The sequence below is a fragment of the Solanum verrucosum genome, unplaced genomic scaffold (genome assembly GCF_900185275.1).
Source record: "Solanum verrucosum unplaced genomic scaffold, falcon-dt-bn FXZP01000032.1, whole genome shotgun sequence".
Taxonomy (NCBI): domain Eukaryota; kingdom Viridiplantae; phylum Streptophyta; class Magnoliopsida; order Solanales; family Solanaceae; genus Solanum; species Solanum verrucosum.
Window position 1 is genome coordinate 1,188,905 of NW_026020569.1, and position 24,186 is coordinate 1,213,090.

The following is a 24,186-nucleotide window of genomic DNA, read 5'->3' on the forward strand; positions in this document are numbered from 1 at the left end:
AGGGGACCATATATGTACCCAAGAAAATACACAAAGAAATATAAATGGTAGAGGAAAACTTGTTAATTGGGGGTGTATATCTTTTTCTTGTAGGCCATGGATGCTGCCTTTCATTTTCATTATCTTTGTTATGTTCCGCTCAATAATTCCACACGAACAATACCCCATATAGAGACATACTTGAATGGAAAAGTTTTGGGCCATTTTCTTTGGAATTTGGATGATTCATTGTTAAATTGACCAAAGATTTTTCAACATTAGCGGAAAATGAGGAGCAAAAGGCTACCTCTTAGGAGTTGGGAGCACTATACTTGTCAAATTTTTTAGTTTATAGATCCCTTAAAAAATTATGTATTTTGACTATAATAACCTTATAATTAAAGTTAAATTTAAACCATCACAATATTGAAGTATGTGCACACGTTTTTTACTAAGAAATATTTGATTTTTGAAATAAAATTTTCATATTAAGAAACTACTTGAAAAAAATATTATAAAGGATCATAATATTTGATAATTTAAAATATTTATAAAATATATGAAAAAATTACAATTAAAGAAATACTCAGACTTTGAATCTCAAATTTCAAAAATCGTCACATAAATTGGCATGATGAGAGGGAGTAGTATTTATTCAACTACGCACCTCAATTAATTAAATAGTTAACTGATTTCGAAGGACTGAAAAATCAGTGATGCAAGAGTTGATCTGATCGTCAAAGAATTAATGGCAAGAAATTAAAGGTGAAAATTATTGCAGTAAAAGTGGTAACCATATATTTACCCAGGAAAATACAAAAAGAAAAAGAAAAGAACAGAAACTTGTTATTTGGATCTTTAACTTGATAACCTAAAGCTGAAAAGCCTCATCGACCGACTGGATTCATGAGCTCAGAGAAAATGGTGACATTCTTCAATTTGGCACTCCCACTGATCGATTTGCTTTCAACTTCACTTAAATCTGAGAAAATCTCATGATCTTCATTCGACGTCGCTATATTAGCATCACCACGAATTGAAGGGAAAAGAAGGGTATTTGCACCCATTATCTGCACCCTCTTGGAGCTGTAATGCAAATTCTAAACTTCTTACAACATCACCCATCGATGGCCTTTCGACCCCTTGTTCGCTCAAACAATGATATGCCAATTCTACAAACTTGCTTAAACATTCTGAGGCTATTTGTCCTTTCAAGTTAGGATCAATGATTTCTTCAACATTTCTTTTTTCACAACTCCTACAAGCCCACTCAGCCAAATTCACTTGCCCACTTGGCAAGTTTGGATTTATTGCCGGCCTACCACATAACGCTTCAAACAGAACCACCCCAAAAGAATAAACATCTGATTTTACTGTCAATCATTGGCGCTTGTAGTATTCAGGATCTACGTACCCAAAATTTCCTTTCGCTGCAGTGCTAACATGGGTAGTATCTGTCCCACCTACTTTGGACAACCCAAAATCAGACACCTTGGCAACCCATTTATCATCCAATAGGATGTTAGTTGACTTGACATCACGGTGAATGATCGTATGTTTGGTACCTATAGCAACAAAATCTAACTTATCTTTTTAAGTAATTTACTCAAAATTAAGCAAATTGGATTGTAAATTGGTTGTTGGCTTGACATAAAACCCGAAATGACCCATCAAACTATTGAATCAAAACATGTAAAAATGCAATTCGAACAAACAAAATCCAATTTGGGAGGTTGAGTCATGTTCTGCAAATTGTCTTTGACCTATTCTGACCCAATAATGATATGTTTGTTAGTACTAATTTATTAGCTGCACCAATGCAAATGTCAAGGCGTTTCTTCCATCGAAGAGGAGCATTATTTGTTGGGTTATGAAGGGTGATTAGGGCGTCATGCGGAAGCTTACAATTTGCAAATTATATAGTTGATAATTCAGATAACAAAAACTTATACTAAAAAATCAAAATATTATTATATCAAAACTAATATAAAGAACAACATTGAAACTTTAGAGAGAATAAATCTCCCCATAAACAAGACTCTTAAACGACTACATCGTGGATATTATTATTGTTTTTTTTTTGTGTTAGAAGAAACAAACCTATATTTATAGAGTCCTAAAACTTTTTCTTACTAGAAAAAGAGTCCTAAAGGGAGAGAATAAACCAACTATGAAAGAATATTATATTTTCCTTTCAAGAAAAGTAAAAACATTTATGGTAATGTTTTGTCTTTTCTTTAAGGAAAAATAAATCTTAATGAGAAGAAAATCACGAAGGGTTCCATTAGCCAGGTAATCATAAACCAAGATCATCTCATTCTTATCATCACAATAACCAATTAAGGACACTAGATGTCGATACCTTAGTTTTGATGATAACATCTCAATCTTTGTTTGGAACTCGCGAATCCCTTGCTTTGATGAAGGATTCGATCTCTTCATTGCAACTGTGGTTGTACCATTGTCAAGGTACCCTTTATAAACATTACCATATCCAATCACAAATTTTCCATCACAATTGTCGGTTGCGTTTTTTATCCCTGCTATTAAAAAGTATCGGCACAGATCGGATGGTGGTGGTGATGACTTGGTAACACTTGTGATGAGACATTCAGTCATGTGAGGAGTGATATTCTTCTGAAAACAGAAACACCTAATGTAAACCAAGCCTATTTCATTGTAGTGCAAGAGGAGAGTCAACATGTACTAGGGGTGGTAGAATCCAACAAAGAACCACTCACACTGTTAGCTGGAAAAGGGCAACACTACAAAGGAAAGAAACCACTATTAGCGACTGCATGTGAAATATGTGGATTTAAGAACCATCTCACTGCTGATTGTTATAGGTTGGTTGGATATCCATTAGACTTCAAGAGCAAGAGAAAACCTGCACAATCAGGTCCTTATCAAACTGGAACACCAGGTCCTTATCAAACTGGAATGGGCAATTCCAGATCCACACAACAAGGTTCCTATCAGACTGGTATGGGCAGTTCCAATTCAAGCACTCCAAATCACCTTATGATAATAATGCAACAACTGACAGACCAATTCAGGATCACACTAAGCTCAACAATAAGGAGTTAGATCAGTTCAGGAATCTGGTGCATAACAAAGAGCAACATGAGTACAAAGCCAACCTAGCAGGTAATATGTTACTTCTACCAAAATCCTCCGCATTTGAATAGATTATTGACTCAAGGGCAACACACCATGTCACATCATGCAAAAACATATTACATAATTTAAAAGGATTGGAGGGGTCCAACACAGTAAAGTTACCTACAGGGAAAAAGGCAGGAATAATGAACACTGGGAACTCAACTATTCTAGGCGACATGAACTTGACAAATGTTCTATATGTGCCAGAATTCAAGTTCAATTTACTCTCAGTTATAAGACTTACTAAGGACCTATCTTGCAGCATTAGTTTCTTCCCTAATTTTTGTACATTGCAGGATCTTTATAGTGGCAAGGTGATTGGGATTGGTAGAGAACACAATGGTTTATATCTGTTAAAAGATGAAGTACTTGCAGTAATTGGTGCAACAATAAAACCTGATAATCACACTGATTTGTGGCACATCATACTTGAACACCCTTCACTCAAGGCTATGCAACACATTTTATCCCTCAAGGATCATACAGATGTTAGGAGACATAATAGTTGTCAAACTTGTCCCTTAGCTAAGCAATGTATATCAGTTTTTCCTGAAAGTCATAGCAAATCAACTAAGTGTTTTTAGCTTATGCATGTAGATGTCTGGGGACCTTACAGAACCCCCACCTATGACAAAAAACAATATTTTGTTACAATTGTTGATTATTTTAGTAGATTTACTTGGGTTTGTCTCATACAATGTAAAACTGAAGTTCACATCATTTTGAAGGACTTCTTGATAATGGTCAATACACAATTTGGTGTCAAAGTACAGACTCTTAGATTAGATAATGGTACAAATTTTTTTAATATCAAATGTAGTAATCTCTTGTCCTCTCTTGGTATTGTGCACCAAAGTTCATGTGCTTACACCCCACAACAAAATGGGGTAGTAGAAAGGAAGCACAAACACATAATGAATACTGCAAGGGCTTTGAGATGTCATAGTGGAATGCCTATTAGATATTGGGGACATTATGTTAAAACAACTGTTTATTTGATAAACAAAATTCCTACTGGAGTGTTGAAAGGGAAGTCCCCACATGAGATGTTATATGGGGAAGAACCTGTTCTGAATTATTTAAGGGCATTTGGATGCTTGTGTTTTGCTTCAATTCTTCCTAAAATGGATAAATTTGCTCCTAGAGCCAAGAAGGCATCCCTCATATGGTATTCAGAAACTCATAAAGGATATAGACTATTGGACCTGGAAATTCATCAAGTGTTTATTAGCAGAGATGTGACCTTCATGGAGCATATTTTTCCTTTCAAGGACAACATTGGTGTTTCATCTGATACTGCATTGCCTATCTAACATGATCAAGATATTATAAGTACAACTGAAGTTGAGGTCTGTCCTGCCAGACAAGCAATGCCTGGTAGTCTCATTATTCCAGACCTTGCTGAAGCTACTGAGTCATCATCTGTAGAGGAAGGTGGTCCAGTTGATCAAATGCCTGATACAACTACTGCACCAGTAGAGTCTGATATTGAGAAAGATTTTCCTCCAGGAGTTGGAGACATTGATATTGCAGCACCAGTTGAAGATACTAGAAGAACTGGTAGAGTACCAAGACCACCACTATGGCATAGGGATTATATAAGGCCTCACAAAATCAACTCTAGTTGTCTCTATCCTATTGCAGACTACCTGTCCTATTCTAACATGAGTGATACTTATCAGTCCTATGTAGCAGCCTCTTCAGTTGATGTGGAACATTCAACATTTCAGGAAACATCTGCTTCTCAACACTGGATTGATGTCATGCAAGCTGAGGTTAGTGCTTTGGATCAAAATAAAACCTGGATCATAGTTGACTTACCAGATGACAAGCAGGCCATTGGATCAAAGTGGGTTTTTAAAATCAAGCACAAGGCTAATAGTGACATTGAAAGATACAAAGCACAACTAGTTACAAAAGGCTTTAATCAAAATGAAGGTCCAGATTATCATGAAACCTTCTCTCCAGTAGCCAAAATGGTCACTGTGAGAATAGTGATAGGTGTTGCAGCATCTCATAACTGGCCCTTATTTCAAATGGATGTTCACAATGCTTTTCTACAAGGGGATTTATCTGAGGAAGTTTACATGCATTTGCCTCAGGGTTTCCAAAGGTAGGGGGAGCACAAAGTATGTAAACTACTCAAATCCTTGTATGGACTTAAACAGGCCTCAAGACAATGGAACCTCAAGCTGACTGAGGCCCTGGTTGAAGCAGGATATGTACAGAGTCCCTATGATCATTCTTTATTCACCAAGAAGGAGGGCATTGCGGTAGCTGTGGTCCTAATCTGTCACGCCCCGAGCCTACACCCTGGGCGGGATCGGCACCCGGAGACCATTTTTGGCCCCAAGTGAACCCTTGGCCTGGCTTTCTTAACTCAGCGGAAACCTAACCCAACAGAATAACTCAATGCAAATGCAAGGTTACAAAACAACTTAACTTATAAAATCTTGCCACAAAGACAACTCAAATCTCAAAATAGAATATTTACATATATACATAGATGAGAGACTCAAAATTAACTGACTAACTGTCTATGAAGCCTCTAAAATACTGAGATGGATGTTGGGACAGACCCCGCAGCACCCTAATAAAACAAAACTAAGAACACAAAATAATTGAGTCCTCCGGAATGCAAGGAGGCTCACCACTGACTCTGGAGTGCTCAGCTGGATCAACGGCGTATTGGATGCTGATCCTGGGTACCTGCGTCTGCATCATAATAAGATACAGGCCAACTGGCATCAGTACATGAAATGTACGAGTATGCGAGTTGAAAAGCTAAACCACAACTTAAACTTGGAAATAGTAGAAAGGAACTCTTACCTTGGCTCTGTTCGACTCATGAATAACTGAACTCAATATATAAAGCAATAAGACACATGCAATATATAAGGCTTGTAAAACAGTATAAACAACTTAGCTTGTTAATGATAAAACAATAACAACTCAACTTTACTTATATAAAAGTAATATAACTTATATGAGAGGTTTTTTAACCGACAACCACCACTATGAGCCCTAGTGATGATACAATGTTTTACCTCACGTTGCCCAAGGACCATCCTATACCTTGCCGTGATACAGGAAGCTAACTTTACTAAGTGGATCCACTAGCTTGACTTTCGTGATCATCTAAAAAGTATGACCCGAGAAATCCCATGTTGGCGCATGGTTCTTATGGAGAGTTGAGTTAATATGAACTCGTGTCCCCAATTCGGTGCTCAATACTACTCCCAAAAATACTTTGGCTCATAAGTGTCTTTAAACACATCTTGCTTTAGTTGAGGTAATTACTCAAAACTTAGCCCAAAGGCTATTTTGGAAAACATGGTTCCCCTCTTACTCAAATGTAAAAAACATTTATAAACTCTTTTGGGAATACTTAGTTCCCTAATAGCCTTTTGAGAAATGAATTCAACTTTAAACTCTTGACTTAACTTGAAACTTGAGACTCTTACTCAACTTGAAACTTGAGACTCTTACTTAGCTTGAAAATCTATACTCTTTTACTTGACTTGAAACTCTATACCCTTTTACTTGACTTGAAACTTGAGTCTTGAAATGAAGTTAAAACGTTCACTAAAGACTCTTGAACAACTTTAAAAAAAACTTGCTTTGACTTACTTAACTTCTAAGCTTGGCTCTAACTTCACTTGACTTCTAACTTCACTTGACTTGAAAACTAACTCTCCTTGAATCAGATTATGAATTCAAGGCGTTTGATCACATGTTATGGATGAGTTTGGGATGTTAAGATGTACCTTAAAGTATTAGAAACAACTATAAAACATAGGTACTTTACCAAGGAACATGTATGAAAAAGTAGGGAATGAAAGGTAAAGGGAAGGATTGGTGTCCTTGGCGCTCTAAGAAGTGCGGGGCGCCAGCCCTCAAACTTCAGAGGGGCCTGCTAGGCGTTCTGCCAGGCGCTTTGCCCCAAGGGGAAAGTTCAGCGTCCCTTTTTGGGGTGCGCTAGCTGGCGCGACAGCCCAGCCCTTTTCCCCCAAAAATCAGACTTTTTCCCCTTGTTTCTTCCCAACTCTAAACCCTCTCAACCTCAAAGGTTCCAGCAGCAAAATCACAACCAAATTATGTCCCAAATCAACAAGGAACTTCAACACCACAATCAACAACACAACCAACAACTTCAATAACACAACCAATCTTTTATTGAAAATAAAACAAATTTGGAGTGTGGGGGAAAGGACCAACCCCAACACTAAGGATCATAAAATCCCTCAACATACAAGAGATTCAACTTAAAAACACAACCAAATCATGTCCCAAATCAACAAGGAACTTCAACACCACAATCAACAACACAACCAACAACTTCAACAACACAACCAATCTTTTTCGGAATTAAAAACGAGTTTGGAGTGTGGGGGAAAGGACCAACCCCAACACTAAGAACTCACATACCTAGTAGGGATCACCCCCGACGATATCCATGATGATCTCCTTGTTTGATCTTCCCTTTCTCATCTTCTTCTTCTCTTCTTTCTCTCTTATCTCCCAAGCCCTAACTCTCACTCTTTTAAAATGGGACAAACTGATCTAAAAATCAGTATAACACAATAATATAACCAAAAGAATTGGTTAGGGAAAAGACCAAAATATCCTTAAAATTTCCGGACGGATTTCTCTGTCAACTGCCTAACTTCCAAAGGGCATAACTACCTCATACGTACTCGAAATCGAGCAAACTCGATGGTGTTGGAAAGATCATTCCACAAGCTTCGCAAAAATAACTGGAACTACTCCTAACTTATCCTGAGCTAGGAGTTGTGACTGCTCAAAGATGGCCAAAAACTCACTCTTTCCCATACTTGACCAAATTTCCAGATTCTGAACTTAGCCAAATTTCCAAATTCTGAATTTTTCCAAAAATGACTACTTTCAATTTCAAGCTTCTTCATATTCATTTTAAATTGTCGTATGTTACATAATCTATGTTGATGATGTACTGATTACAGGTAACAACAACAAGCTAATTCAAGACACAAAAAAAGCATTACACAGCAAATTCAGCATGAAAGACCTTGGAGATCTCAAGTATTTTCTAGGGATTGAAATATTGAGGTCTAAGACAAATATTCTTCTCAACCAGAGAAAATATGCTTTGGAATTGATATCTGAATCAGGTTTAAGTGGTTCTAAACTAGCTGCTACACCTTTGGAGCCAAACAAGAAATTTAATACAGTTGAGTATGATGAACTCACTGGAAACACAGATGATGTTATATACAAAGATGTTACAGCCTATCAAAGACTCATTGAGAGGTTGTTATATTTGACTACAACAAGGCCTGACATAAGTTTTGCAGTACAACTCTTGTCCCAATTTATGCAGAAGCCTAAAGTTTCTTACTGGGAAACATGTCTAAGGTTGGTAAGATATATCAAGGGTTGTCCAGGACAAGGGATATTGTTGAGCAGCACTCCCAGCACACAACTAGAAGCCTTTTGTGACTCAGACTGGGCATCATGTCCTAACACTAGGAGGTCAGTGTCTGGATATTTGGTGAAGCTGGGAAACTCAATCATATCTTGGAAGTCCAAGAAGCAGCATACTGTGAGCAGAAGCTGAGTACAAGAGCATGGCACCTGGAGTCTCAGAGATCATTTGGTTAGTAGGGGTATTAAAGGAGCTAAATGTGGTCATTGACACGCCTGTAAAACTATACTGTGACAACAAAGCAGTAATTCAAATCAGTGTCAAACCTATTTTTCATGAACGGACAAAGCACATTGAGATTGACTGCCATTTTATGAGAGAGCAGATTAAAGGTGGACTCATTCACACAGAGTATGTCAACACTAAAGAGCAACTGGCAGATGTACCTACAAAGGGCTTAGGTGCTGCACAACACCATCTTCTACTGAGCAAACTAGGAGTATTTGATGCATACAAAAGCTCCAGTTTGAGGGGGAGTATTAGAGATAAAAATAATTTTGTTAATAGTTAGTTAATTGTGTCAGAGTTAGTTAGTAGCTGCACATGCCATATGTGATCTCATCTGTATAAAGCCAGATACATGGCCACATTCAGTAAATAATAATCATTATTCTTCTTCCTAAACTCTCTCCTTCTAAAGTTAGCATATCACAGAGCAATCTACATTCTATCAAAAGCATAAGAGTTTGGCGAGGGAGAAAAGGTCACATTAAGAATCTGAGTTTCATCAACATTAATGACAATTTCTTTTCGAAGAGCTTTACTCGAATCGGTAACTGCAGCGAGAGCTGAAGTTACTCAAGAGGGTTAAATGATTAACTGTGATGGAGAAAAAAGATTCAGCTTTGTTGAAGCCAGAGTAATTGGCGGGGTAAAAATAGAGACGGAGGAATTTGGCGCCAGGGGAAACACGGAAAGTGTAAGTGAATCGAGATTTCATGATACGAGCACCAATTGTATAAGAAATTCTTTTGACTGAAGGATGTTTTTCTGATGGTGTGGCTGTTGTGGATATGCTTGAGAAGTTGGAAGGTAAGAAATTTGGGAAGTGGGTATCAGTATCCCATTGACGGTCATCAGTTTCATCGATGGTGGCTGATGGTGCGCCACAGTTGAGCAAGACAAAGACTGTGGCATTATACAGTGGCGTGGTAGAAACAGTGGCCATTATGAGTCGTGAGAAGAGAAAGGAAATTAGAGCAATGGCTAACATGGCGTTGTCTTGAAAAACTATGTACGTGCTATTTATTGTGCAAATATATATAGTAGCCGTTGGACGATCAAGTCATTTCTAGTTTTCTGTATTAAAAACCGACATCATTTTATTTAAGTTTTGTACAAAAATAAATACCAAAATAACTTATTATAAGTGCATCAAAATAACTTATTACTACTATTAGGATTATTGCACTAAAGAAGGGGACCATCTATGTACCCAAGAAAATACACAAGGAAATAGAAATGGTAGAGCAAAACTTGTTAATTGGGGGTGTGTATCTTTTTCTTGTAGGCCATGGCTGCTGCCTTTCATTTTCATAATCTTTGTTATGTTCCACTGGAGCAATAGTCGACATACTTGAAAGGAAAGGTTTTGGGTTATTTTCTTTGGAATTTGGATGATTCTTTGTTAAATTGACCAAAGACTTTTCAACATCAACGGAAAAATGAGGTGGGAAAAAAAAAATACTTTCCTTCCCAACCACATTATTTTGTTTACAAGTCCATTACTCTCTTAGTTCCATATTAATTGATCATTTAATATATATATATATATATATATATATATATCCCGAATTTTATTTTACCCTTATAGTTAATACTCTTTGGAAGCCTAAACAAATTTAAGATTCGTTTGGTCCCAAGAATACTTGGGAAAAACTTGGAAGGTGATATTTGGTCATATAACTTGACAAATATATTTGTCAAGTATCTCAAGTTCTCAAATACTAGAAAAAAAAAAAGGTATTTGGGCCAAGTTCTAATATTTGGGGATTTTAAAAATTCAAAAAGTACCTCAAACGTTTATATTATATATCCATCATTTATTAATTCCAACTAATACTTGTAACTCCAGAAAAGTTTGAGTTCTAATTTGAGTGAAAAATTGAGAAAAAAAGAACAATTTGTGTTTAATGGGTTATAATTATAACTGAATCAATGACAAGTTTGAATTGGTGACTAATGTATTGTTTTTCCTATATTGTTATTTTGTTATTGTTGATTGTTAACAATTATATTAGTTATAAAGTTATTTTTTAATGGAACATATTCATTATAAAATGATATTACAAATTTATGGGCATTTTTAATAGGAATAATTTTTAGAACTTATGAGTATAAATCATATTTTTTGAAATAGTAAATATTTTTGGGAAAATTTGAGGCCAAACACATGGTGAAACTTCACTCAGATATAATTTACCATTGAGAACTTGGGGCCAAACGCTAGCTTAGAAATTCCAAAAGTTCATTAATTACGTTGTATCTATTTCAATGATACTATTCATATGTTCTATGTTACTCTCTTTGTCCCTATTTACTTGTTTATTTTTTACTTAGTATACCTATTAAGAAATAATAATTAACATAGTGAATTTATCATTTTATTCCTATTAACTGATAGAATTTCACAATCAATTTACTCATTAAAGAAGTTCTAGACTTTTTCAAAAACATTAACTCTCTAAATAATTTGAGGGTATAATAGGTAAAAAAATATTTTCTTTTCTTGATTTGTCAAAACAAGTAAAAAGCAAAGTTGGACCAGTACAAAGGGACAGAGAGTATTAAACATATTTTTCATAAATTATCTTGATGTGCATTAATATGAATGAAGGATAAATTAGTAAAATTGATCATCTTATTTATGATTTTTTAAGCATCATGTAAAACGGAATGTGATCAACTAATATGGGACTTAGAAAGTATGTGCTTTAACTATCACAATTCACATCCTTATAAAAAAGTTAATTTGATTATTTAGTATTTCCAAAAATAATTATTACTAAAGGTAAAATGGAAAAAATATACTCAATTGTGTCATGAATTTCTAAAATGACAAATATTTAGATCATCTAATTTTAAAAAAGACGATAAGAGTAATATCTACTTTTGCCTGACATATGAAATGTATGTTCTCATACGACGTTAACCTTTTGTTTTGGTAATAATAATTCTGTAAAAAAAGGTTGTGGATCCCTCCTTGTATAAATGAGATCGAGCAACGACGCATCAAATAATAATCCTGAATTTCTAGGAAAAGAAATACAATTTGTTTGTACTGTTAATTAATGATTCTACCCCTTTATTAATTTGTTTTTTCTTTTATCCGGATGACTAGTCAAAGTTTTTGTGTTTTTGCACTGTTAAGTCGCAAGTGAATTAGGAAAGGTATTTATTCTTGATGTGATTAATTTGTTTCCTTCTGCTTAAAAATCTTCTCCGTAGGGTAGTATGAATGGAAATTTCACTAGTCTATCCAAAGAGAGTGTGAATAGTAATTCTCCAAATTTTGAGAAATACTATTCATGAAGAATAGAGAGTGATATGGAGGTGAGTTGGAGTGTCTATTTTTTATTTTACTCTCCGAATATAGAAAATATAAAGTAAAATAGAGGTGGGTTGAGGATGACAAGAATCTCACAAAAATGGAGCCTGAAAAGATAGAAGAAGCCAAAGTTTAGAGGGAATTCCCAATCCAGGCCCGGTAAATCAAGAAAAGACAATTTTTTTTTACTTTTTATACCCTCAATTAATTACTTTGAAAAAAGGTAAAACTTTTTGAAAATCTTGAATTTTTAATTCATCCATTTCATAATTAATAGGGGTAAAATGGTAAACTCAATCAATCATTATTTTCTTAACGGAAAAGGGTCAAAATTGCCCCTGAACTATATGAAATAGACCATTTATACCCTTCGTTACATTTTGGGATAAAAAATGCCCCTGCTATTATCCTAAGAGACCACAAATACCCTCAAGAGTTAACACCCCAAATTTTTGTTGACATGGCAAGCCACGTGGGACTATTCCTTCCACCTAAGCGTTGCCAACTAGGATTCACTACAAAAGAACTAGACCTTTAGCGGCAACAACAGTCACCACAAAAGCCCAGAAAATCATCACTAAAAGTTTTTAACATTAAATTCTAATTTTGTGTTTTTTTCTTCATTGTTTTTTAAAAACCAAATATGATATCGATTAAGTAGGAATTTGAAGACACTATATGTTTTATTTTTATGTCATATGTAAATGTATAAAATGTACAATGATGCATTATATATATATATAGTAGGAGATTTGAATCGAGAAGTAATTTTGATTATTTTTCGTAATAATATTGGATGTTTTTAATATGGATATTGCAAGTTATTTATTTTAGAAAATTAGGTCGCAATCGAAAATTAATTATCATATTTTTTTGTTGAAAAAATAGGTTTTACTAGCGAATGGTTGTTGGAGCCTTAGTTGCCACTAAAAATCACTCATAACCTTTAGTGGCAATATTTTGGAATTTTGTGGCGACTTTGTCGCCACTAAAAGTCAAGTTCTTTTGTAGTGAATCTTAGTTGGCAATGCTTAGGTGGAGGGATTAGTCCCATGTGGCGTGCCACATCACTAAAAAATTGGGGTGTCAACTCTTGAGGGTATTTGTGGTCTCCTGGGATAACTGTGGGGGTATTTTTTATCCCAAAATGTAATGGAGGGTATAAGTGGTCTATTTTGCATAGTTCATGGGCAATTTTGACCCTTTTCCGTTTTCTTAATTACTATGTCAATTCAAAAGTGGACAGATAATTAGGGACAGAGGGAGTATGTATTTTGCATTTATTAACCAATGATATGCAATGTCCTCTTAGTTAATACTCCCTCCGTCCCATATTATAAGTCACATTTTCCTTTTGCACTTGCATTAAGAAATAAGATAATTTTACTCTTATATCCTTATTTAATGTTTGTTTATGACAACGTTGTAATAAATGATGAAATGTTATATTTCAAAAATATAAATGCATTTAGATGACTATTTAAATTTACTTTTTGGAGCCAAATTTTTCACCAATTGATCCAAAAAAAATTTAAAAATCAAGTTTTTCTCACCTCAATTTTCCTATATATTTTGTGTAAAATGCTTTTTTATATTTTTATATATAAACTCTTAAAGCAAGCGTGACAACATCACAAAATATTCAAATTCCATTGCTTCAAATTGATCTAAATTTTCCTGCTGAATCTGATGTTATTGATAATAAAATTAGACGACAAATGAATTTTAGTTCTAGTTCGACAAATCATTTATTTTTTTATTTAAATGGTGCATAACTCCTTTATTTGGATCTTGATTTTTCTCAATTTGGCCTTCACATGTTTTGGTTGAGTCTTCTATTTTTACATCCTTTGAACTTTTTGAAATATCATCTTCCTTGATAAAATTTGTTGAAGCTTCAACTTTCAAGATTATTTTTGAATTTTTTTTCATCTTTTATTTTTAATTTGTTTGTTGATATTTTTTTTCAAAATCAGATTTTATAGAATAAGTAGTGAATAAAGAAAGTAGTTAATTAATGAATGAAGTACTCTCCTAATGAAATTAATTACTTGTATATTTCCTAGGTTAGTCAAAGTAAAAACATTTTCAAGATTAATTAATCAATCAATCAATCAAGGGTATATTGGGCAAAATATGGTAATTTATGCATAAATTTTATAAAATGACATATATTGTGGTTCAACTATTTTTAGAAAGGGGTGACTTATAATATGGGACGGAGGGAGTATGATTAGGGGAGAATAGTAACCTCTAGTCCCCTTCTCTTGGGTGAGGATATTATTTATTTTGATCGACTTTATGTTAAGTACGAAAGATGATTAGCGAAAAAAGAAAAAAAGATAGCATGTTCTCTTATATATGACATTAACCTTTTAATTTCTTCTTGATAATTTTGTGACGAAGTTGTGGATCCCTCCAGATTCCTCTTTGTATTATTGTGTACAAGTGACAATGACATGTCAAATAAGAATCCTGAATTATTTTAGGTAGGAAAAGAAATAATTGATTCTATATTTTGCTTTTTATATAATTTCACGTGAATAGAATCTCTCTTACGTTTTTTTTTTTTTTTTAACTTCAGATCCTTGGAAGTTTAAATTTTCTTATCCAAAATGTGTACTCAATAGAGTTCTAATTATGTATTTCTTTATATATGTTTTTATTTTAGATGCAATGACTATTAGAGTAATTTCGATTGAGTATTTCCTCTTTTTCAAATCAAATTTGTAAACAGAATTAAGGGAAACTTCATCATTAATTTTATCCAAATAAAAAAGTTTAGCCTTAATACAATGGATTCCTGTAAGTTGTCTTTTACAAGTTTAACCTGTAAAAAAATGATACAAAGAATTGGACCTTAAACCTGAAAAGCCTCATACATTTCAATATTTCATCAACCCAATGGATTTACAATCTCAGAGAAAATGGCAACGTTGTTCACTTTGGCACTCCTACTGATCGACATGGATATGCCATTGCTTGTCAATTTTCTTTCAACTTCACTTATCTCATCTTCATTCGTCCTTACATTAGCATCACCATTAATAATCAATGGAAAAGAAGGGTATACGTATCCATCCACCTCATTATCTGCACCCTCTTGGAGCTGTAATGCAAATTCTAAACTTCTTACAACATCACCCATTGATGGCCTTTCGACCCCTTGTTCCCTCAAACAATGATATGCCAATTCTGCAAACTTGCTTAAGCATTCTGGGGCTATTTGTCCTTTCAAGTTTGGATAAATTATTTGTTCAACATTTCTTTTTTCACAACTCCTACAAGCCCATTCAGCCAAATTCACTTGCCCACTTGGCAAGTTTGGATTTATTGCTTGCCTACCACATAACACTTCAAACAGAACCACCCCAAAAGAATAAACATCTGATTTTACTGTCAATCGTTGGCGCTTGTAGTATTCAGGATCTACGTACCCAAAACTTCCTTTCACTGCAGTGCTAACATGGGTAGTATCTGTCCCACCTACTGAACCTACTTTGGACAACCTAAAATCAGACACCTTGGCAATCCATTTATCGTCCAATAGGATGTTAGTTGACTTGACATCACGGTGAATGATCGTATGTTTGGTACCTATAGCAACAAAATCAACTTAAGTAATTTACTCAAAATTAAGCAAATTGGATTGTAAATTGGTTGTTGGCTTGACATAAAACCCGAAATGACCCATCAAACTATTGAATCAAAACATGTCAAAATGCAACTCGAACAAACAAAATCCAATTTCGGAGGTTGAGTTGTGTTCTGCAAATTGTATTTGACCCGTTATTTGATCTATTCTGACCCAATAATTTTTTACCAAATAAAAAATATATATCGTGCCAGTTAGATCATGATATGTTTATTACTTTATTGATTAGTTACCTGAATGGAGGTAATATAATCCTTTAGCTGCACCAATGCAAATGTCAAGGCGTTTCTTCCATGGAAGAGGAGCATTGTCAGTGTTGTACAAGTGATCACGGAGGGTTCCATTAGCCATGTAATCATAAACCAAGATCATCTCATTCTTATCATCACAATAACCAATTAAGGACACTAGATGTCGATGCCTTAGTTTTGATGATAACATCTCAATCTCTGTTTGGAACTCGCGAATCCCTTGCTTTGATGAAGGATTCGATCTCTTGACTGCAACTGTGGTTGTACCATTGTCAAGGTACCCTTTATAAACATTACCAAATCCTCCATATCCAATCACAAATTTTTGATCAAAATTGTCTGTTGCATTTTTTATCTCTGCAATTAAAAAGTGTCGGCACAGATCGGATGGTAGTGATGATGACTTGGGAACACTTGTACCAGAATCTTTTCCCCCATTTTGTCGTCGTCGGGAAATTAAGAAACCCAGGATTGAGAAAACAACAATACCGCTAGTCACACCTGCGATGATAGCAACAATGATATGCCATGATATTCTTTTCTTCTTATTGTTGTTTGGGAGTGGTGCTGATTTGATCGAACCTTCTAAGCCCAATTCAGGATATGGAACGGCCAGATTTCCATTTGGATCGCTCAATTTGAAAATTTCCAAGCCATTTAACATAGCAATATCATACACAGCTCTAGTTTTCATGTTAGGTCGCAATTCAAGCCACACTTTTTCCTTGCTTAGTCGGACATCTGGGTCTCTCACATACACCACGTAGTCTCTGTACGTTGGGATTCCCCAGCCGCCACTCAGTCCAACTACATCAACTTGTTTTTCTGCCGTTTGATTTCCGATGTATATGTCGAAAACCCTGTGGTTTGTTTCATTAACTTCCGGCTGATTCTGACAAAAATGGAGCCTGAAAAGATAATAGAAACCAGAATCTAGAGGGAATATCCAATCCAGGCTCTGGCTGTTATTGGCCATGGTCCTAGAGGTTACGTAAACTATCCTGGGCGCAGCATAAGGCGGGGTTTCAGTAGTGTAAGTGATGTTGACATCAAATTCAGAAGTTTGAAAGCCATATACAACAATAAATTCCTCATCTGAATCCCATACACGATACATCCCTGTATCCTCCGTGCTAGCAATTGAATGTCCTCCCACGTTCAGCCTGTACAAAGTTTCAAGAGCAGTGTCGTTATAGATGGAATAAGGATCATTCTGGCCCACCAATTTGATACGATTATCTCCACCGATGTAAAGATTGGTGGGCATGGAAACTATCTCAATCCCATTAACAAAAGCATAAGAGTTTGGCGAGGGAGAAAAGGTTATATTGAGTATCTGAAATTCATTAACATTAATGACAAATTCTTTTCGAACAGCTTTACTAGAATTGGTACTTGCAGCGACTGTATAGAAAGCGCTGAAGTTACTCAAGAGGGTAAAATGATTAGCAGTGACTGTAAAAAAAGATTCTGATTTATCGAAGCCAGAGTAATCGGCGGGGTAAAAATAGAGACGGAGGAATTTGGCTCCTGGGGAAACACGGAAAGTGTAGGTGAATTGAGATAGCATAATACGGGTGCCAGTCATATAAGGAACTCTATTGATCGAAGAGTCTTGTTCAAAAGCTGTGGCTGTTGTGGATATTCTTGAAAAGTTGACAGGTAGGAAATATGGGTAGTGGGCATCTGTATACCATTGACGGCCATCGATATCTTCAATGGGGGCTGCTAATTTTGTGCCTTCCAATACTCTGCCACAATTCAGCAAAAGATTGTCTGTGGCATTGTAATCGTACTGTGGCGTGAGAGTCATAGTGACTGTCATTAGATGTAATAGGAGAGAGGAAATCAGAGCAATGAATAACATGGCGTTGTTCTGAAATTTCTCTGCTATTTGGTGTACAGATATCTACTTCTTCAATGATCAAGTCATTCTGTTATTTCGATTTTTCTGGAGAAAAGGCTCAAAATAGTCCCTCATTTTTGGGTCAAGACTCAAAGTCATTTTTGAGTTCTCACATGGAGCATTAACAGTCGCTCATGTTTGTAATATTGGTGTACTTTTTGTCCTTCTTCAAAATTTTGCCTGTTTTTTAACAATGATTTTATTCATAATTTATGTATTGAACGTTTAATCGTCATTTTATATATTTAGTAAAAATAATAACTCCATGTGAGAGATTGTGAGAAGAAAAACACTTTATTTTGTTTAGTAGAAATCGTATTGCAAGTAAAGTCGAGAGGTTCACCACGACAATTTCATGTACAATAGTACAATTTTTCCTTTTCTTGCAATGTCATATGTTAAAATGTTCTTAGTTTAGTTGCAGTAATATTTATACTGAACAGAACAATGTGTTATTCTTCTCACCTTCTCTCACATAGAATTATTATTTCTACTAAATATATAAAAACACGATGGGACATTCCTTACATAAAATTATGAACAAAATTAATGTTAAAAAATAGATAAAAGTTTAGGGAAGGACCAAAAGTGCACCAACATTGCAAACATGAGGAACTATTAATGCTCCATTTGAAAACTCAAGAATGACTTTGAGTCTTAACCCAAAGATGAGGGACTATTTTGAGCCTTCTCTCGATTTTTCTGTATTAAAAACTGACGTTCACCTAGACCATTTTGTTCAAGTTTTGTACAAAAACAATTACCAAAATTATAGTAACTGATATAAAAATCTATTTATTATTATATGCGTGTATAACTAAACTTAACAAGGATACAAAGCAATACTGATCATCTTTTAAGTTTTTTTTTTTTTTTTTCCTTCAGCATTTTAAGAGCATATTTGACATTGTTGTTAGATGCCAAAAAACACTTATTTTGAGAAAATAAATATTTTTATTGAAAATTAAGTGTTTGGCAAATCTATAAATTGTTTTTAAATGAAAACAGAAGCAGTTTCTCTAGTGAACGGAAAGAAGCTTAAAATTTCTGCAAGCAGAAAAGTTATTCTTTTCAAGACTAAAATATCTCTTCCCTATATATATACATATTTGCTAATGTATCTCTTATTAATTAATTAGCACATCTCATAGGTTTATTAAGTTTATAATAAATTTTTATTTTTATTTTATGTTTAAATATTATTATTTTATATTTTATATATTATTTGTAGAATTAGAAAAAAAAAGTAAAAATAATATTTTTGCAAGATTAGAAAAGAAAATAACAATTAAAGATTCAGTCCTCCCAAAAAAAGTATAATATTAATTGAAAATTTGAATATGTATATTTTAATTTAATTAAAAAAATTATAATAGTATTTTAAAATAGTTCCTCTCTATAAAATAATCTTAATATTAAAAGTACATTAACACTTGTTGTTTTTCGTAATTTGACTCTCGAAAGCATATTTTTAGAAAATATTAATCAAATATAGTTTGCTTATAAAAAAAAAAATTCAAATGAATTAACCAAACACAAATTATTATTTTTTAAAGTACTTTTCTAAAAAGTCATTTTAAAAAAGGGAAAATTGTATATAATAGCAAACTATTAATTCAAATTAAATGTTATACTACAGTTTGATTTAATTGTAACTTGTAGCAAACAGTTGTCATTCGCCTCTCTACCTAGGTTTTTCGCTCGTCACTCTCTCCCTCTCTTCTCTCACTTTATACAAACACAAATGTATAAAATACGTTTGTGTTTGTATAAAGCGAGAGAAAATTGTATATACAAATACGAATACATATATTTTCGTCCTATACACTTATAATTATACAAATATAGATCTTTCCCTGCCTAATTCTCTTTTGTCTTTCTCTCTTTCTGGCTTTATATAAACACAGATTATACAAATTACAATGTATAATTTGTGTTGTATAAAGCGAGAGAGAGAGAGAGATTCGATATACAAATGTTTTATTTCGATTCAATTGTATACATTCAAATTTTATGCAGATATACAAATACATAAAATTGAATTGAAAGGTTGTCATCAATTTATACAAACAATAGGCTGCCAACGATTTATACAAATGGTCTGCCAGCGAAATTCTACAAATCTGAAGCTCATGCCAGCGAGTTATACAATTTGATTCTCCATAGTGGGCGCAATTATACAAACTATAGTTATAACATACAAATATGATTTTTATATTTACTATATGTGAAAGTTGCTCTTTAAAAATTACGTGTAGAAATAGATAGTTTTTAAACCCATGGCAAACATGCTCCAAGTAAAAAGTTGGTGGCCTAGACAAAGAATGACAAAGAAATTAAAGGTGCAAAGATTAGGAATTATTGCAGTTAAAATAGGGACTATATGAAAATATAAAAAGAAAAAGGAAACAATGAAATATGAAAGGTGAAGAAGACTTGGTAATCGGGGTAATCGGGGTCTATTTTTTTCTTGTTGCCCATGCAAACGATTTTTCTTACTAATAAAGATATTGCCTTTCATTTTCATATATATAGTCTTTATTATGTTCCATCTCAATAATTATACTGTATATATATTCCACTAGAGAGTAGGCCATATGAGTATAGACATACATGAAATAAAAGGTTTTGGGTTATTTTCTTGGAAATTTGGATGATTCTTTGTTAAATTTTGACTTGACTTGTCAACACTAAGGGAAAATGACAAGGAAATAAAAATTAAAGTATCTACTTTTGCATGTTTATTAAGCAATGATATGAGTGTCTTAGTTAATACTATATAATTAGTGGAGAATAGTAATCTCTAGTCCCTTTCTCGTATTAAATTTTTCCCTCTTCACACATGCATGCAATATTCTTAATCTTATTATTTATTTGCATTGTAGAGAAATCATAAAACTTGTTATCATTCAGCATGAATGATTGTTGTTAAACTCTAAAACAGAAAAATAAAAAAACTCGGAAAGTGATAAAAATAAACAAGACAGTAGAGACGGTGGAAATGGAATGTATTATCATTTTATAATTAAAAATGTTATGTGAAAGTTATGATAACAAATATAATTAAAATGAATTTATAAAAAAGAGGAAGAAAACAAAAGGAAAGTATCATTGATTTATATTAAAAAAAAACTACTATTATTACTTGTATAATTGGAAGTGACTTTTCGGAAGAGCAAGTTCGAATAAAAATTATTTAAAATATGTATATAATATAAATTTTGTACAACAAATAGGAATGAAATTTATCCAAAATTAAAAATGATGGTCTTTTTATAAAATATAAAAGTTTTGGGGTGAGTTTTAAATTTGTAAAAATTCTCAAATACTAGAATTTGGCCCATATTTTTTTTTCTAGAACTTGGGAACTTGAGATGTTGTCTAAATATACTACTCCCTCTGTCCACTTTTATTTGTCATGTTGCGCTTTTCGAAAGTCAATTTGACTAATTTTTAAAGTTAAATTAGATTACGTTAATTCGATATTTTTTAAAAAAAAATTAGATATTCAAAAACTATACGAAAAGTATTATAAGTTGCAATTTTTTGCATATCAATATGATGAAAATATACATCGTAAAATGTTGGTCAAAGTTTTTATTGTTTGACTCTAAAAAAGGAAACCATGACAATTAATTGTGGACGGAGGGAGTATTAGCCAAGTAATCACAAATTATATAGTCAAACACTAATTTCTAAATTTTCTCCAAATTTTTCAAGAGAATATTTATATATGGCCAAACGGCCCTAAATTTCTTATAAAACATTTTAAAAGTCCGTAAGTCTATATACTTAATTAAAATAAAGATTATCTGATCACATAAGAAAATCTACCGTTGGTTGATACTCTATTAGTTACTTAATTATATGGTTAACTGATTTTGATGGACTGAAAAATCAGTGATATCCAAGAGTTGACCCAGTCAAAGAAAGACGAGAAATTAAAGGTGCAAAGATAAGTAGAGATGACAATGGGATGGGGCGGGTTTAAGGTTGTGTGGTTGATGGGATACGGGGCGGGTTGAAGTGGATTTTTTTAAAAAAATTAATGCGGGCGGGCGGATTACGGATATATGAGATATTATGTGGGTTTAAATTTAATTTTAACTTTTTATATGTTATAAGAGTGATAGAACAATATTTATTAAAATAATAACTTTAAAGCTTCTAAAATATTCAAGATATTAAATGAAAATGACTCAATTTCTTACATGTTTCTCAATTGACCTCTAAAAAATAAATTTTAAGTCACTATCCTCTTAAATTAATACAATTTAATGACAAAATGAATTTATTTTTCTGAATTTTATTTTTAGTGTCAAACTTAACTAGAAAAAAAAATTAAAAAAATTATGTGTGACGGCTTCATGTGGGGCGGGTCTATGCGGAGCGGGATGAGACAGATTGAAATTAAAAAAAATTATTATGTGGAGTGGAACGACGTGAATTAAATTTTCTACTGGTTAAACTCAATCCGTCCCGCACCACTCCACTGCCAATCTAAAAATTAGAAATTATTGCACTGAAAATGGGGACCATATATGTAACTAGGAAAATACAAAAACGAAAAAGGAATAATGAATAAAACTAGTTAATTGGTGTCTATTTCCATAGTCTTTGTTGTGTTCCACTCAATAATTATTTTTCACTGGAACAGTAGGCCATATGAGTATAGACATACGTGAAATAAAAGTTTTTTGGGTTGTTCTCTTTGGAATTTGAATGATTCTTTGTTAAATCTTGATATGACTTTTCAACACTAACGAAAAATGACAAGGAAAAAATTAAACAAGTATCTACTTTTGCATGTTTATTAACCAATGACATAAGATGAATGCGTGTTCTCTTCATTTGGTTAGGAATAGGTTATCTCAAAATAATTAGAGTTTGTTTGGATTTAAAAAAGTATTATTCCTTTTAAGTCAAAAAAATAAAAGTAGAGAGAGACTACTTTTGGTTTATAATCTTTTAAAGTCATTTTATACTTATTCTAAGTTGTTTTTAACTTTGTTAACTTATTTTAAGTCATTTTTAACTTATTTAAGTTATTTTTATATTTATCAAACAATCCTAGTCTCCTAGAAGTTAAAAACTGACTTAAAAGTAGGTTTGACCAACTTTTAAGTCAATCCAAACACCCTTTTAGTTTCGGCATAAGTTATCCTATGATAAGCTATTCCACCATGTATGAGGGATAACTTATCATGTCACTAAGGTATAAATTAGTATGCTAAATAATCCCAATATTGCCTAATACCTCCAACCAAACACAAAATAAAATAGTCCTACATTTTGTCCCTAAAATAACTATAATTCATACCACGCACCAAACGACTAACTAATAATAAGTGGAGGATGGTCACCTTATTAAGATGAGTAAATTAGTAATTTAAGATATAGCCTCCTATGTATTTCTTCTAGATGAAAATATTATTTATTTTTATCTATATTACTATATTATAGAAGACTCTAGGAATGACTACCATTGTGCCAATAAGATCAATACTAATGTCCAATATATTTATAAAATATATAAGTGGGCTCCACCACCTTCCACTTAAATACTACATATTATATATTATTAATTACTATACTATAAATCACTACTAATATCCAATATATTTATCAAACTACATAAGTGGGCCTCACCACCTTCCACTTAAATACTACATATTATATATTAATTATTACTATACTATAAATGACTTAAATACTCCATATTATCTATTACAATAATTAACAATTATTTGACACTTTCAATTCTATCAATGCCATACAAATTAGGATAAAAAACTTAAGATATGATATTTAAAAATAATATAAGTAATATTATACATTACAATAATTAACAGCTTAATTATTTAAAACTTATATAAAAAATTTAATTGACTCTCTAAATTCTATTGGTACCACATAAAATGGATTATATAATAAACATATATTGTTTGAAATTGACAAAAAAGAAACAATAAATTACAATAATTAATAAAAAAAATAGTCCACTCCAAAAAATCTATCAATTAACAACATATATTGTTTGAAATTGACGAAAAGAAACTATAAATTACAATAATTAACAAAATAAATCTTTCGACTCCAACAAATCTATCAATTAATGCCACATAAATTGGGACATGACAAATAACATATATTATTAAAAAATTAGGTTCAAAATGTACTATAAAATACAATAATTAACAACTTAATATATTAAAGAGACAT

The 24,186-nt window shown here is 32.9% G+C and overlaps 2 protein-coding genes across 2 annotated transcripts in view; one reads left to right on the forward strand and one right to left on the reverse strand.

Moving 5' to 3' along the window:
* Window positions 1-17,959, reverse strand: part of LOC125810966 (receptor-like protein kinase FERONIA) — a 34,050-nt gene extending 16,091 nt beyond the window's left edge. The window contains exon 1 of the mRNA XM_049490463.1: window positions 17,909-17,959. Within this exon, the coding sequence (XP_049346420.1) occupies window positions 17,909-17,925 (17 nt within the window). The 5' untranslated portion in view covers window positions 17,926-17,959. The remainder of the gene's footprint in view (window positions 1-17,908) is intronic.
* LOC125810727 (glycine-rich RNA-binding protein 3, mitochondrial-like) overlaps window positions 2,421-24,186 on the forward strand; it is a 193,882-nt gene continuing 172,116 nt past the window's right edge. Inside the window, exon 1 of the mRNA XM_049490206.1 lies at window positions 2,421-2,425. The gene's annotated coding sequence lies outside the window, so the exon portion shown is untranslated. The remainder of the gene's footprint in view (window positions 2,426-24,186) is intronic.